Source organism: Taudactylus pleione, unplaced genomic scaffold (genome assembly GCF_031769625.1).
Source record: "Taudactylus pleione unplaced genomic scaffold, aTauple2 ptg000513l, whole genome shotgun sequence".
In the NCBI taxonomy this organism is placed as follows: Eukaryota; Metazoa; Chordata; class Amphibia; order Anura; family Myobatrachidae; genus Taudactylus; species Taudactylus pleione.
In genome coordinates, this window is record NW_028284915.1 from 1312055 (window position 1) to 1327389 (window position 15335).

Sequence of the window (15335 nt, forward strand, 5' to 3'; positions counted from 1 at the left end):
TCTAATACTAACGGTCAGCAGGTCAAGCATCACTGCCTTAATTAATATATTCTGCACAGTACCACGCAGTTGGTGAGCAGTTGATGCTTTCATAATAAAAATAATTTTTTTTTGCGTGTATGTGTTAAAAAACTTCAGGCTGTGATACAGTGTATAAGTCTAACACTAATGGTCAGTAGGTCAAGGGCCACTGCCTTAATATTATCTGCGCAGTGCATTGCAGTTTGTGATGAAGATGTTATTTGTGTAAGTCAGCCACCAATGGCAGCAGTTCTTCCTCATGATAAAAAGAAAGCCATTGTCATACCTAGGCATAAGACCAGAAAAGCAACCTCTTGGGTGTGGAATTATTTTTACCCAAATCGTAACAATATTTGTGAAGGCATCTGTACCATTTGTGAGGCCAAAGTTAGTAGAGGTAGGGAGGTTAACCATCACGGCACCTCCTCCCTGTAAGTTCATGCAATTTATTTAACACAATTATAATAATTTGTAAAATAGCTGTGACCAGACCAGTATCAGCTTCCAGCTGTTTGGAACAGCACATGCAATCTCCCCTGCCAACGGAATCAGTATGTTTGACCGCCGGACGTGAGCCCGGCGCTTCAAATCCCGATGCTGGCAGCCCGATGGAGATCCTGACAGTGGCGGTAAGTTTACTATTCCTAACCCTCTCCCCCCTAACCCACCTTTAGGGGTGCCTAACCCTAGCCTCCCCCCATTAGTGTCTAAACCTAACCCCCCCTCCCTGCACCCTATACATAACCCTCCCGGGGGGTGCCTAACTATAACCTCCATCCTTAGTAAACCTAACCCCCTTCCCCAGCCTAACCCTAACCCTCCACGTAGGGGTGCCTAACCCTAAGTCCCCCCCGGGAAGTCCCTAAACCTATCCCCCCATCTCTGGCTACATGAATACTTATCCCCGTCGTTGGACGATCGATCTGGCATCTTGTCGTACTTCCGGCATCAGGATTAACATAGGCATCGGTATTTCGATGCCTATGTTAGATCCCTTGCCGGGATTACATTGTCGGTATTGAGACCGGCAGCCATTCGTTCGCCGGTCTCTTAACTACATACCCTGCCAACACCCTCATCATCAACCTCCTTATTAAGGACTGGAGGTAGTCCTTTCAAAAAATTGTTTTGTGGGGGCCCAAACAATCCAAGGATGTTAGCCACAAAAGTGTCAGCCCTTCTTGCTGAGGTGCTTTGTTTGTTAAACTGTGCATGTTCTGTTTAATATCAAACATAAGGGTGGGTGGGAGGGCACAAGGACAATTCCATCTTGCTCCACATTTCTTTTTCTAATAAGCTATATTTTAGGGGTGCACTTATATATGACCCAATAGTATTTTGCCTGGCCCAACAAGGATTGGGGCAGGAAATAGGATGACAAAGTGCTCAAAGGTGCAGATTGTATTGATTTGAATAAATAGCTGTAGTGTTGAAATGGTTTAATAGCCTTAGGCCACAAATTTCACACTTGCAACCAACAGAAGGAGGTCAATTACATATGACCCATTTGTATTTTGCCTGGCCCAACAAAGATTTGGGCAAGAAATAGGCTGGCAACGTGGGCAAAGGCACCAAATTATACCATTTTGAATAGGTAGCTGCAGTGTTGCAAGAGTTAAATAAACTTGCGCCACAATTGTGACACTTACAATCAATAGATGGGGGGGTCACTCACATATAACCCACTTGTATGTTGCTTGGCCCAATAAGGTTTTAGCCATGAAATAGTCTGGTAAAGTGGGTACAGGCACCATATTATGCCATTTTGAATAAGTAGCTATAGTGTTGCAAGGGTTCAATGGCCTTGGGCCACACATTCCACACTTCCAACCAACACGGGGGATCACTTACATATGACCCACTTGTATTTTGCCTGGCCCAACTAGGTTTTGAGCATAAAATAGGCTGGCAAAGTGGACACAGGTACAAATTGTATTGTTTTGAATAGGTAGCTGCAGTGTTGCAAGAGTTAAATAAACTTGGGCCACAAATTTGACACTTACAATTAATAGATGGGGGGTCACTTACATATGACCCACTTGTACTTTGCCTGGCCCAAGAAGGTTTTGGGCAAGAAATAGGCTGCTTGACTTTGGAGTGCCAGACTTTGTGACATTATATATATATATATATATATATATATTTTTTTTTTTTTTATTTTTTTTTTTAAATTTGTGTACTCTTAGCTATTTGTTCTCTTGGCTATCTCCAAATTAACTATGCTCAAATATGGGCACTATAAAAATCATACCTGGTTTATCCATAATATTACTATCAAAATGATTTTTATAGTGCCCGTATTTGAGCTTAATTAAATTGGTGAGAGCAGCAACTCCATATTATGCCAAATATTAAGCCAAACGTTATCTGGACTTTGTTTTAATAAATGTGCCAAGTGGCTTATCTCCTTTATTTGATTATGCGTGTTTTTGCTAGTGATTTTTGTTATATAGGCAGTTTGGGGGGAATCGGCAGCCCGACAGCACTGGAAATCCCGATTGTCGCTAAGGTAAGTATAAACTAACCTAACCCCCTAACCCTCCTTAGGGGTGCCTAACCCTAACCTCCCCTCCAAATGCCTAACCCTATTCCACCCTCTAAGTGCCTAACCCTAACCCCCCCTTCCCCGCTGCCTAAACCTAAGTCTCCCTGGGGGGTGCCTAACCCTAAGTTCCCCCCGGGGGTGCCTAACTCTCCTTCCCCCTAGCCTAACCCTAACCCTCCCGGGGGGTGCCTAATCCTAAGTCCCCCCTGCGTGCCCTAAACCTAACCCCCCCCCCGTTGCTGTCCTCTCATGGCGCCCCGCATCCCTTCGATTGGGATGCCGGGCTCCTGTCTCCCGGCATCTGGGAAATGACAGGCGTCTAGATATAGATGCACGGCATTTCACCCATGCCGGGATATGACAGTCGGGAAGCAGGCTGTCGGTATTAAGGCAGCCGGTTTCCCGATTGTATACCGTTCGGGGGGGGGCACCAATGCTTTTACTCGCACAGGGCACAAAAATCTCTAGTTATGGCTCTGCCTATGGTGCATTATTTGGTTGTTCTGGGCAGAAAAAACCCTTAGCTATTGTGCTTACAATAAGTAAGACTGCAATGTACAACCAGCACTTCTTTTGCATGGTTTTAAAAAATTCTTCCTTTTTCCGAATTTCTAACATTATCCCACCCCCACCCCCCACTATATGGTATTTTCAAATTAAAAGTTCTCAATTTATATTCTGTATGAAAACATTGTATTTTCAAACTGTACGTCAATTGCTATACTGTCTGCATGTCAGGAAAGACTGTAATTAGCAAGCCAGGTAATTGTTTGTGAACTTTAAGATAGGGGACAGCTGGCTGCCTATTCCCCTCCCAATATAACAAATAAATGTGTAATCCTCACAGTATGGAACCATTTGTGAAGAGCAATTTCTCACTTATCACTCTAGCCAGAGACTCTAAGGGCCTGATTCAGCAAGGAATGTAGTTGATTATACGCACGCAATCGGCCAGTTAATTTGCACTGCGCATGCGTATGTATCGCAGTGCACGTGCGTGAGCCAGACGCTGCATTCAGAACTGCGTTCGCAGAGGCTATGCAGACCCATGACAGAGTGATTGATGAGAGGAAGTGCAGTTTGTGGCTGGTGACAGGCAGCTGGTCGGGCGAACGCAGAAGTGCCAGTGCGTTTCAATGCCATTGCATGGGCGTGCATAAATTAGCCACCGTAAAACCAGATGCCGCCTCAGGTCTCATAGCGTGCGCAGAAGTTAGCAATTCCTTAGTGAGGTCTGACCTGCCTTAACTGTGCGTATGGGTCCGATGTTACTCAACGTTACCGATTGTTTACCTATGTTGTCTAAGTATACAGATGTGAGTAAGGGGAAGTGGTCATCCTTATGTCAGGCTGCGATCACAATACAAATGCGACCATTTAAATATCACCGCTGATATTAGCAACGCAGTTGCATGCGTTTATAAGCAGAATAGCGATCCATGGTGAATCAGGCCCTCAGTTCACACAGTAAACAAAACTCTTAGAAATCTCAACACGCTATATAACTAGAGTAGAGTTGTGTGCCAACCCCCGTGTTTTGGTTTTGGATCTGGATCTCACCTGGTTTTGCCAAAACCTCACCTCCGTTTTGTTTTTATCGGTTTTGGTTTTGGATCTAGATATCTTCTTAAAAAATCATAAAAACAGCTAAAATCACAAAAATGGGCCTTTTTTTTGTTCCTACAGTATTATTAACCTCAATAACATTTATTTCCATTCATTTCCAGTCAATTTTGACCACCTCACAGCTCACTATATTGTTTTTATCCTGTTTAGGCCCAAAATTTGCACCAAGCTAACTGGCTGACTAAGCTAAGCGGCAGCAGTGGGTGGCACAAACACATTGCAGTTCAACTTCAAACATGGCACAGCAGGAAACACTTTTATTATTCAAGAGAGGCCTGAGGGAGTTGGAGTATGTATGTAGATGAAGGCAGGGCAAGGACAGGAAGGGTTGATTTGATTGGTAGTAAAGGTAATTTCATATTTTGATTCTAAAGAAATTTATGAGGGAGAAGGGGAGGGGAGGAGGCATTTACAAAAAAAATGTGACACATTCATATCAGTCCTTGCCACAGAAGAATCCTTGAGCATGGCTGCTGCTGGGAGTTGATTTTCTCATCCCAAAAGGGGACCAGGAAGACTTCTAGTAGTGCTTTCCACATGAAAATGCATATACCAACCTGTTCAGGGACATTTAAAAAAAACATAGTTAGTTAGTGGCCTCAAGAGAAAGATCTATGATTTAAGGCATGGGTAGTCAACCCTGGTCCTCTAGAGCTACCAACAGTGCATGTTTTGCAGGTCTCCTCACAGAATCACAACTATAATAATTAACTCCACCTGTGGATCTTTCTAAATGGGTTGGTGAGTAATGAATACACCTGTGCACCAGCTAGGTCATCTGGAAAACATGAGCTCTCGAGGGCCAAGGTTAGCTACCCCTGATTTAAGGCCTTACGATGTGTCTTTCTTGAGAATCCTGTGCCTGCTTCTGTGGCTAGGAGTGGATTTTCATCCCAGAAAGGGACCAGGAAGAGTGCTTAGAAAAACAATTGACTGAAATAATCCTTTGGATTATCTTCTGTAAAGACATTTCCCAACCTGTACATGGACATTAAAAAAACAGAGTTAGTTTTAGTTGCCTTAGGGGCTGATTCAGACCTGCTTGCAAGCCCACAGTGCTCGCAAGTGGGTCAATGGTCCCCCTCTGGCATGCGCGAGACCCGTCTAGCGACGGCAGCTCCATCGCTACAGGTCTCACTGTATTATAGTTGTGGAGGGGGGGTGGCTGCACAAACGCAGGCGTTCCCTTAGGAATGCCTTACGTTTGTGGGCAGCCATACTGGCATCACTCATGACAAAATTGTTGGTTTTATATTTTGGGCAGCAGCCCTTGACACCCCTGTGCAGCTACACCAATGACAGGTGTGGCTAACACGCACACAAAAAAAAAATATTTTTTATTTTTGGGCCAGTAGCCTTTGGCAGACAGCAGCACAGCACCCCTGTGCAGCTACGCCTATAACAGTGACAGCCAGGTGTGGCTGACACACACACACAAAAAAAATTTGTTTTTCTTTTTTGGGCAGCAGCCCTTGACAGACAGCAGCACAGCCCTTGACAGACAGCAGCACAGCACCCCTGCACAGCTACGCAGATGACAGTGTCAGCCAGGTGTGGCTCACAGACACACAAAAATTGTTGTTTTTATTTTTGGGCAGCAGCCCTTGACAGACAGCAGCACAGCACCTCTGCGCAGCTACGCCGATGACAGGTGTGGCTAACACTCACACAAAAAATTTATATTTTTTATTTTTGGGCCAGCAGCCCTTGACAGACGGCAGCACAGCACATCTGCGCAGCTACACCAATGGCAGTGACAGCCAGGTGTGGCTGACACGCACACAAAAAAAATTGTTGGATTTATTTTTTGGGCAGCAGCCCTTGACAGACAGCAGCACAGCACCCCTGCGCAGCTACGCCGATGAGAGTGACAGCCAGGTGTGGCTGACACGCACACAATAAAATAGTTAGTTTTATTTTTTGGGCAGCAGCCCTTGTCTGACAGCAGCACAGCACCCCTGTGCAGCTACGCCGTTGACAGGTGTGGCTAACACACCACACAAAAAAAATTGTTTATATATTTTTTTTAACACTGGGTGAACTCCTGAAAGGGGCAGCACCCCTGCACTGATGACAAGTGTGGCTAACACTAATTTTTTGTTTTCACACTGGGGGTGTGTGAAGAGCACTCCTGAAGGACAGAGCACCCCCTCAACAACACAGCACTACAGCCAGCCAGCCCCTATGGACAGGACAACAGCCAGCCCCTATGGACAGGACAACGACAGCAAGCCAGCCCCTATAGACACAACAACAGCCAGCCAGCCCACCGCTCTATAGACAACAGCCAGCCCCTCTATAGACATCAGCCAGCCAGGCCTTATGGATAACAGTAGCCAGCCCCTATGCACAGCATCAGTGTGCAATTAATAACAACAGCACAGCACAGGTCCCAGCTCCCTCCCTCTTCATTCTCCACAGACGGAATGAAAAATGGCGGTGAATCACGGGACCTTTATAGAATCCAAAACCCGCGAGAATCAGACAGCGGGATTGACATTTTGCCTCGTTTTCAGTTCCGAGTCAGGCAGGAAACCCGAGTCAACTCATATCTTCCTCTGAACCCCAAAGTTTGGGTGGGTTCGGTTCTCAGGGAACTGAAACCCACTCATCTCTATTTATAACCAATTACATACCTCCCAACATTTGTCTTTGAAGTCTGAGACTTCCGGTGCCCGTGACACGCCCATGCTTATATCACTAATGGGTGTGCCCAGCATACCCGAGATGCGTGCTCCCCCCAACTGGCCTCCCACCATGGGACACTGCGGCTTGCGGGTGGGACAGTGGGATAGTCCCAAAAAAATGTTAGGACGTATGCAGTTATGTGATATGGGGTTTAGAGATCTGAGAAACTAAAGTTCTTAGAAAATTAGAGACATTTGTCAGGAGAATCTCCTTCCTTAAGGCTGCATACTAAGTAAGAGTGCCACTAGATACCCCAAAACCCATTCACTCAAATATCTAGGCAATTCCTAGGGCTCTCAGTAAATGTTGAAGTTCTTATGTTCAATAAGTCAAAACTCAGAGATAAATAACCATAAAGCAAGTATGTAAGCACCTATGTAAAGTTCTTTTTAATTACAAACCCCATGTACCAAGGTGCTGTGTAAAATCAAGACGTGTGAAAGTTTAATTATGGAGGTTAATGGAATTATATCATCCCATACAATAGTAACTTAATCAAACACTTGCTTTCATTGTTTAATAACCACTAGTCAAATATAAAACCAAGTGCATATTTGTTGTGGTTAATTCAAAAATGGTACCTAAATGCAATGTAAGTAAATGATTCCTAGTGACAGCAAGTACAATTTCATATAATAATTTATATGAAAAATTGGCAAAACAATATTATTTAAATTACAGAGAAATATTTGCAAGAGACCATAATGGCCTCAGGAGGATCTGACCAAGAGGCCGTTATAAGAATTACCGACAGTGAAACTTTTTCTTCAGATTCTAAATCATCTGAAGAAGATTCAGAGAAAGAAAGTACTAAATATGATGACCTCTGGACCTCTGAGATCAGTACATTGGAAAGCATGAACCCTTCAGGTGATGACAGTTTTGATTAGTTTATATTTTCCTTCTATTGCTTTAAATTACAGATAAATGTATTGTTTTACTTTTTCTTAAATAGGAAAGTTGACAAAGACACAAATCTATTTAATGTTACTATGTTGAGAAATTCAAAATAGAACTCCAAGTGCAATTGTCATTGTTATCCTGAATGAAGGGATAAAGGACTTCATTCAGAGTCGGTCGAAGCGGCCGCACGGTCGTACGCGGCCAATGTTCGCTGATCTGCGCATGCGTACAGTTCGCAATGCGCGTGCGCAAACTAGCGGCTACGATCAGAAATTTCTCTCTCCTTGAACACCGCCAGGTCGGTAGTTTGAGTGACAGATTGCGGCGTTTGTGGGTGATAACATGGGAAGGTGCTTGAAAACGGGGGTGTGGAGATCCGAACGCAGACGTGCCTCATTATGCGAACGGCGTTTTATGGGAGTGCATAATTAACAAAGTAGTGTCATGGCACACGTGACATGGGAGGTTTTACACTGACATGATCGTAGAGCTTAGGAGAGGGTCAGGTCAACCTTTTGCTCTACGACCAGTTCCGATGGCATACGATGCTCGCGATTAATCCTTATGTAGCCGGAGATGACGTGTTATGCGTACGAGAAGTGGGCGTATTTTTAGCGATCCGACCGCATCCACCCCTTGGTCGGCCAGCTAACGATCCGACCTTAGGGACGCAACTTGCGAGGGAATCATTTGCATATCCGGTCCCTTTTCCCGTACGACCGTGCGGCTGCTTCGACCAACTCTGAATGAGGTAAAAAATATCTTCCTGACTCCATGAGGGAGAATCTGTATATTGATTTTAAATTTGTACTGTACATATTCATCAAATCACCTCTAATGTAATTATCTGAAACTGGGAGTACAGATGTATCATGTGTGAAATATACATTTTAGCAGATAGTTACATGTATTTATTCCATAGGTTTTAACAGTTTCATCTAGATTTATTTTATTGTTTTTTGTAATAATGTATTTACTGTTTTCGCAATGCAGTGAAAATACTGATAAGTTTTATATACTGTATATCAGGTTAGGTATGGGACTCGGGATCCTGGCGATCAAAATCCCAACACCGGCATCCGGACAGGGTTAGGATATTCTAATTCTACCCCTACCCGTAAAGCTGACCCTCCTTCTTCGCCGCCTAAACCCAACCCTTCCCACTGCAGCCTAAACCTAACCACCCCACCCGAAGCCTAATTCTAACCCTCCCCCCTAGTGCCCAACCCTACCCCTATCCCCACTACTTACCATTGGAATGCAGGCGGCCGGGATTTGACAGTCGGGAAGCCAGCGGTCGGCAGTTCGACCATCAGCTTCCTAAATTCATCCCTAATGGATATCTTACTGTCAGGGATGCTGCCAAGAAACAACAGAAAGATAATTTCAAAGAAAAAGAAAAAGTGTTGTCTTGAAACTGGCACACTATGATATATAATTTACTGTATAAGCTAAAATTTAACTTTTATTAATTTCCTTTATAAAAGGAACCTTAGTAGGTTCATTGGAAACAGTTTTTGACATAACCAGTGAAATATGTTAAAATTAGATATAGATTATAAAGATGGAAATTAATAGTGCTTTGAATGAAAGAAATTGTGAGTGAATTTAAAATAAAATTAAATTGATTGTCCTGCTGTGTGTCCTTGTCTCATTTGTGTGATCATATCAGTTTATAAGTATTACTTATTGACCCTTTATAGGTTTACTAAATTCCATGTTTTGTCCTATCGGATAAGGAGTAAAGTAGGTGGAGCTATCAGACGAATATTATTTTCTTATGAGATTCCTACTGCGGAAATTGTTAGCTGCTCCCCATAATGTGGTAGTTATTTTATAATTAATTAATGCTAGTGTTAGCAATATTATATTACTGCATCCATATGCACTGCATCCATATACACCTTATATTAAGCCCTTAAAGTTATTCACTGTCTGTTTAATACTAATTTGATTGTTAGGTTATCTGTTGTTGAGACAAAATGTTTTCAATGCCTCACTCTGTCGAGCCTTGACAAAGCTACCCCAAGCAGCGAAATGCGCATCGGCACGGTCACTGTGTGTCCTGAAAACATGTCAATAAGAAAAGAGCAAATAACATTTTGTCTGATAGGAATTGACTAAACCTATAAAGGGTCAATAAGTTATATATACAGAATAAATTGACATATTCACACAAATGAGACAAGGACAAACATCAAGACAATCAATTTAATGTCATTTTAAATTCACACACAATTTATTTAATTCAAAGAAAATATATTCTATATCTAATTTTAACATATTTCGCTGATTATGTCAAAAACTGTTTCCAATGAACCTTCCAAGGTTCCTTTTATACAGGAAGTTTGATAAAAGTAAAATTTTAGCTTATACAATACATTATGTATCTGTCACAGTGTGTCGGACACCAGCTACCACTTACTGGGTCCGGCAGCACTGGAATCTGCAGCGGGTGGGGAATCCCCAGCACCTGCTGTCATGACATCTGTTCCGGGCCCCCCTCGGGCTGGCCGGAAGTGCAGGCGGCCGCGGCTCTCCTAGGAGCGCGCGCACCGACCTGCAAAGAATTTAAAGGGACATGCGCGCAAAATGTGAAGTCACGTTTGGCGCAAGATTTGAACTTCCTCTATAAGAGGAAGTCTCCGGCACCAGACAGGTGCCAGAGTATAGGCTCTGTACCATACTCCAGCGTTCCAGTACTTACCAGTTACCCTGATTTTGACCTTGGCTTGTTCGTGACTCCAATTTCGTCTGACCCCTTGTACTGCTCCTGATATTTGGTTCTGACCTTGGCTACTCCCTGTGACCCGTTTATGTCTGTTCCCTGGTACCGTGTTGTCTGTTTGGTATTGACCCGGCCTGTCAACTACATTATTCTTCTGCATTACATCTAGTACGCACCAGCACCTGTATGGTGGAACCTAACCTGAGGGCCGCGACCTGTGTGTCCGATGCAGCCAAGTCCATACCTTCTTGCGAGGGTCCCTGGTGAATACCGCCGGCATATTCGACTCCGCGCCTCAGGCATAGGTCTAGCCAATTTCCTAAATACGGGTTGCATCCACAATCCATCCGAGAGTTGTGACAGAATACTCTGGCCAAAACATGGATGCTGCTGGTAATCCGTCACCACGAGACCTGCTCGAAAACTTACTTGCTAGAGTCGAGAAGCAAGAACAAGACTAGGCTCAGATTATGCAGTGTTTGCACACACTAATGCAGCAAGTCGGTGTCGCTCAAGCACCTTCGGTACAACGAGGTCCACTGACTACTGCACCAGCCGCAGGAGCTTCTGCACCAATACGGATTCCGAATCCAACAAAGTATGATGGGGAACCTACAGGCTGTTGTGGATTCCTGAACCAGTGTTCAATCCAGTTCGAAGTACAGGCAGCAAGCTTCCTTTCAGACAGGACAAATGTGGCTTATATAATCTTGCTATTGTCAGGTCAAGCATTGGCGTGGGCCTCTCCATTGTGGGAAAGGAATGATCCACTAGTCAACAACAGCGCCGAGTTCCTGAAAGCTTTTCGGAAGGTCTTTGATGAGCCTGGATGGGTATTCTCCGCAGGGTCGGCTATTTTACAGCTGAAACAGGGAAATCAATCTGCAGGAGAGTATGCCGTGCAGTTCCAAACCCTTGCCTCGGAATTGGGGTGGAACAACGAAGCCCTGGTTGCCGCCTTTATGCAGGGCTGTCGGATCAAATTAAAGATGTCCTTGCATCTAGGGAATTGCCGACTTCTCTGGACGACTTAGTCTCCTTGTGTATCCGAGTGGATCTTCGCCACAGAGAGAGAGCACGTGAAAGGGAACAGTCTCGCCGCTTCACCTTCAATCTTGCTCCACATTTCATGGCACCCACTGAGTCCCTAGAGCAACCCATGCAGATTGGGAAGTCTCGCCTCCCTGCCGCTGAAAGGGATAGGAGGTTTAAAAATAAACTTTGTTTGTACTGTGGTGAATCAGGTCATCTTCTCGCTGGCTGTCCTAAGCATCCGGGAAACAAGAAGGCCTAACTGATCAAGGGATGGTCAGGTTAGGTGCATTCCAATACACCCCAAAAAACAGAGTTACTTCCCAGTTTTCCATCGATGTAACTCTGGTCGTGGCAAATTCTTCTGCAGTCATCAAGGCCTTCTTAGATTCAGGTGCCGATGGCAATTTCATTACAGCTAAGAAGGTCCAACAGTTAAGGATTGTGAGTATACCGCTGCTAAAACCCCCTTTGCATTTTTGTAGTGGATGGGAATAAACTTCCTACAGCTACCATTCACTCACAGATGACGGAAGTTATGCAAATAGGGGCTCTTCATCGAGAATTGATAACGTTCTATATTCTCCCATCAGCCGAGAGTCCGATCATTCTAGGTCTTCCCTGGCTCCGCAAGCATGCTCCTTTTCTAGATTGGAAGGAACCTCAAATTCTGTCGTGGGGGTCTCAATGCCATGGGTCCTGTTTATCATCTGTTAAACCTCCACACTGTGTCATGCAAAGTTCAGTCATCTCTCCAGAAGACCAACTTCCAGTTCCATATCGATCCTTTAGAGACGTGTTCAGTAAAAAGGCTGCAGAGCCGCTTCCAGCTCACCGGGAATGGGATTGTGCTATAGACTTACTACCGTTGAAAGTACCACGTCGTGGAAGAATTTTTCCCTTTTCACTTCCAGAGTCCCAGGCTGTAACTGAATACATTAAGGGGCTTGGAGGGGGGGACAGCAATGCCCTATGTCCAGGTCAGTGCAGTCCGTGGCACTACACAGTAAAATACACACACTACTGCCAGTGACGGGTAGTACATTCACTGATAACAGCGGCTGTGTGTTTGTTTTAGCAGCCAATAAGAGTCAGACAGATTCTTATTGGGTGCTGCACCCAGGGCCGGGCTGGAGCTCACTAATGAGCTCCACCTTCCAGCTCCCGCAGTGGATGAAGGGAGAAATGTCATGACATCATGATGTCTCTTCCATAGTGCTGAGCTGGAGGAGTGGATGGCGATGGGCGCAGGAGCGGGCAAGTCGGGTAAGTATAGTTTTGTGTTCTGTGTGTTTTCTGCGTAAGGGGCACTACTACTGGGGACACTGCATAAGGGGTACTACTGGGGACACTGCAAAAGGGGCACTACTAGGGGCATTGTATAAGGGACACTACTGGGAGCACTGCATAATGGGCATTACTGGGGGCACTGTATAAGGGGCACTACTGGGGGCAATGCATAAGGGGTACTACTGGGGGCACAGTATAAGGGGCACTACTAGGGACACTGTATAAGGGGCACTACTGGGAATACTGCATAAGGGGCACTATTGGGGACATTGCATAAGGGGTACTACTGGGGCAATGCATAAGAAGCACTACTGGGGGTACTGCAGAAGGGGCACTACCACTGGGGTCAGCGCGTAAAGGACATGTTGATATGCCCCTATTTTTTCAGCTGCCACGCCCCTCATGGCATGTGGCCACACCCTCTATTTTGGTGTGCACAGTTGGGTGGGTGCCATTTTTCATCTTGCCCTGGGTGCCAAAGACACTAGTTACACCAGAGTCCTTGCTGATGGTCTCCTCTCCATGACTTCTGCAGAGGCCTCCATCTTGCTGCTGCTGTGGCTCTGCTCCCAACGGCTAAGAGGAAGTCTCTGAGCACTGTTCAATTGCCAGAGTATTGGGTTCCATAACTTACTCCAGTGTTTATTCTGGTATGAACTTCTAATGTGATTCCCAGTGTTTGATCCAGTTAGTCTGACTATTATCCTTGCCTGCACCTCTGGTACTGCTCCTAGTGACTTCCTGGATCTGACTTTGGCTATTCCTCTGACCTTATTCACCTTGTCCCTTGCTACCTCATTGCCCATCTGGTTCTGATCTATTCCAGTAGACTATGCTCCACTTCACACCATGGCGACCAGTCTCGCTGCCTCTATCAGTTCCTTCATACCACCAGTATGCGGAGGTCACTGGTAAAGGCCACCAGTACGTTAGACTCTGCTCCTCTTTTCAGAGTAATCACTAACCCCAAACATATGGTCAGCATCCACACCATCCATCCGAAAGTTGTGTCACATATTTTGTTTTCCTCTTTAGAGGGTCAAGTGAAAATCTTTCCACTTTCCAAATGGAAATATCAAAGAAGTCATGCAAATGGGTGGCCATGCCTTCGTGTAAAAGCCCCACTAGTGCTTTAAGTGCAATCAGCTGGAGAGATCAATCCGCAATCAGTCTAAAAGAAGCAGCTTGTTAGTGTCTCTGTTTGTCATTATCATTATTATTGTGTCCATTTGGACATATGCATGTTTGTACAAATGCACAGCATTATTTTATAATATGCAAACAAAATACAGATACATCCAACTCTTCATGAATTATTGATTAATAAAGTATGTAATTAGACTATAGCCTCCAATATTACTATCCCCAACCCTGATGCAGATACTTCTGGTGGTCCCACTGTGCAAAGTGATGGTACCTCTCTTGCACTCCCATGCCCGTACAGAGGTTTGGGCCCAAATAAACTGTACCTATCCCAACTTTCAGAGCACATATTTGTTGTATTGACATTGGAGTAAGAAAACACATATTTCCTATAATTGTTTTAAGGTGTTACATGACTATATCTATATACTTTTTATTTGTACTTATTCAATCATATAGAGCTGGATGAATTCTACGATGACATGTCAACATTTTTCATGAATCAATTGTCAAGGTCAATGTAAGTATTTCTCTTGTTGACAATACTAATAAATACATATATTTTGGATACATCCTTAAAGTTTTTATTATTATTATTATTGTTATTATTATTTATAGCTCTGTGATTTCAGCATCCCTATGTGTACACACAAAACACATTTAACAACATTCCCATAAAAACTACAGTACCAATTACCCAGTATGTTTAGTTCTAAAAAGTCTTCAATTAGCTTATTAGTGCCACTGATAATGGGTAAAAAGGAAACCATTGACATTGGAACCCTTTAGATGTTAATACTGTAGTTGAACGCACTCCAACATTTAATGGTACTCAGCAATAATAGAAAGGATTTATCAGCAAATTGTATATACTGTAGCTTTCCAATTCTAGATTGTAATCTACTAAATTCAGTTGAGCAAGACTATGATATATTTAATTTAAACTCAAAAATACTTAACTTTGAAACATAGGGGTCAATCCATTTAGGTGCAAATTGCGAGGTGCGAGTGGCGAGTTGCTATTTTCTCTTAGAATTCAAATAGCAAATTCATTTTGCAATCCAATTAGCAACTCGCACTGAATCGGTCAGACTGAATTCGTATCTCTCCATTCGCACCTCTGAGGGTGGAAGATGGGAAGGAAAATCTTTATTTTAAGGTTAAAATGTTGGGACACAGGGCCTGATTCAGACCCAGTCGCAAGCGTTGAGCGCTCACATCCGGAGGGGTGGCAACCCCTTTGTTGGGCGTACTGGGGGGGTGGCTGCCCAAACGGAGGCGTACCCATGTCAATGCCTCCGTTTAGGGCCGGCCCCACTGACATTACGAGTGATGTCAGTGGGAGAGATTTCGGCTCTG

General features: G+C 44.2%; 1 protein-coding gene across 1 annotated transcript in view; it reads left to right on the forward strand.

The window, feature by feature from the left end:
- Nucleotides 1-7584: 7584 nt before the first annotated feature.
- The window catches only part of DDX60 (DExD/H-box helicase 60), a 379348-nt gene continuing 371597 nt past the window's right edge, over nucleotides 7585-15335 (forward strand). Inside the window, exons 1-2 of the mRNA XM_088450288.1 lie at nucleotides 7585-7750; nucleotides 14436-14496. Of these exons, the coding sequence (XP_088306414.1) occupies nucleotides 7585-7750; nucleotides 14436-14496 (227 nt within the window). The remainder of the gene's footprint in view (nucleotides 7751-14435; nucleotides 14497-15335) is intronic.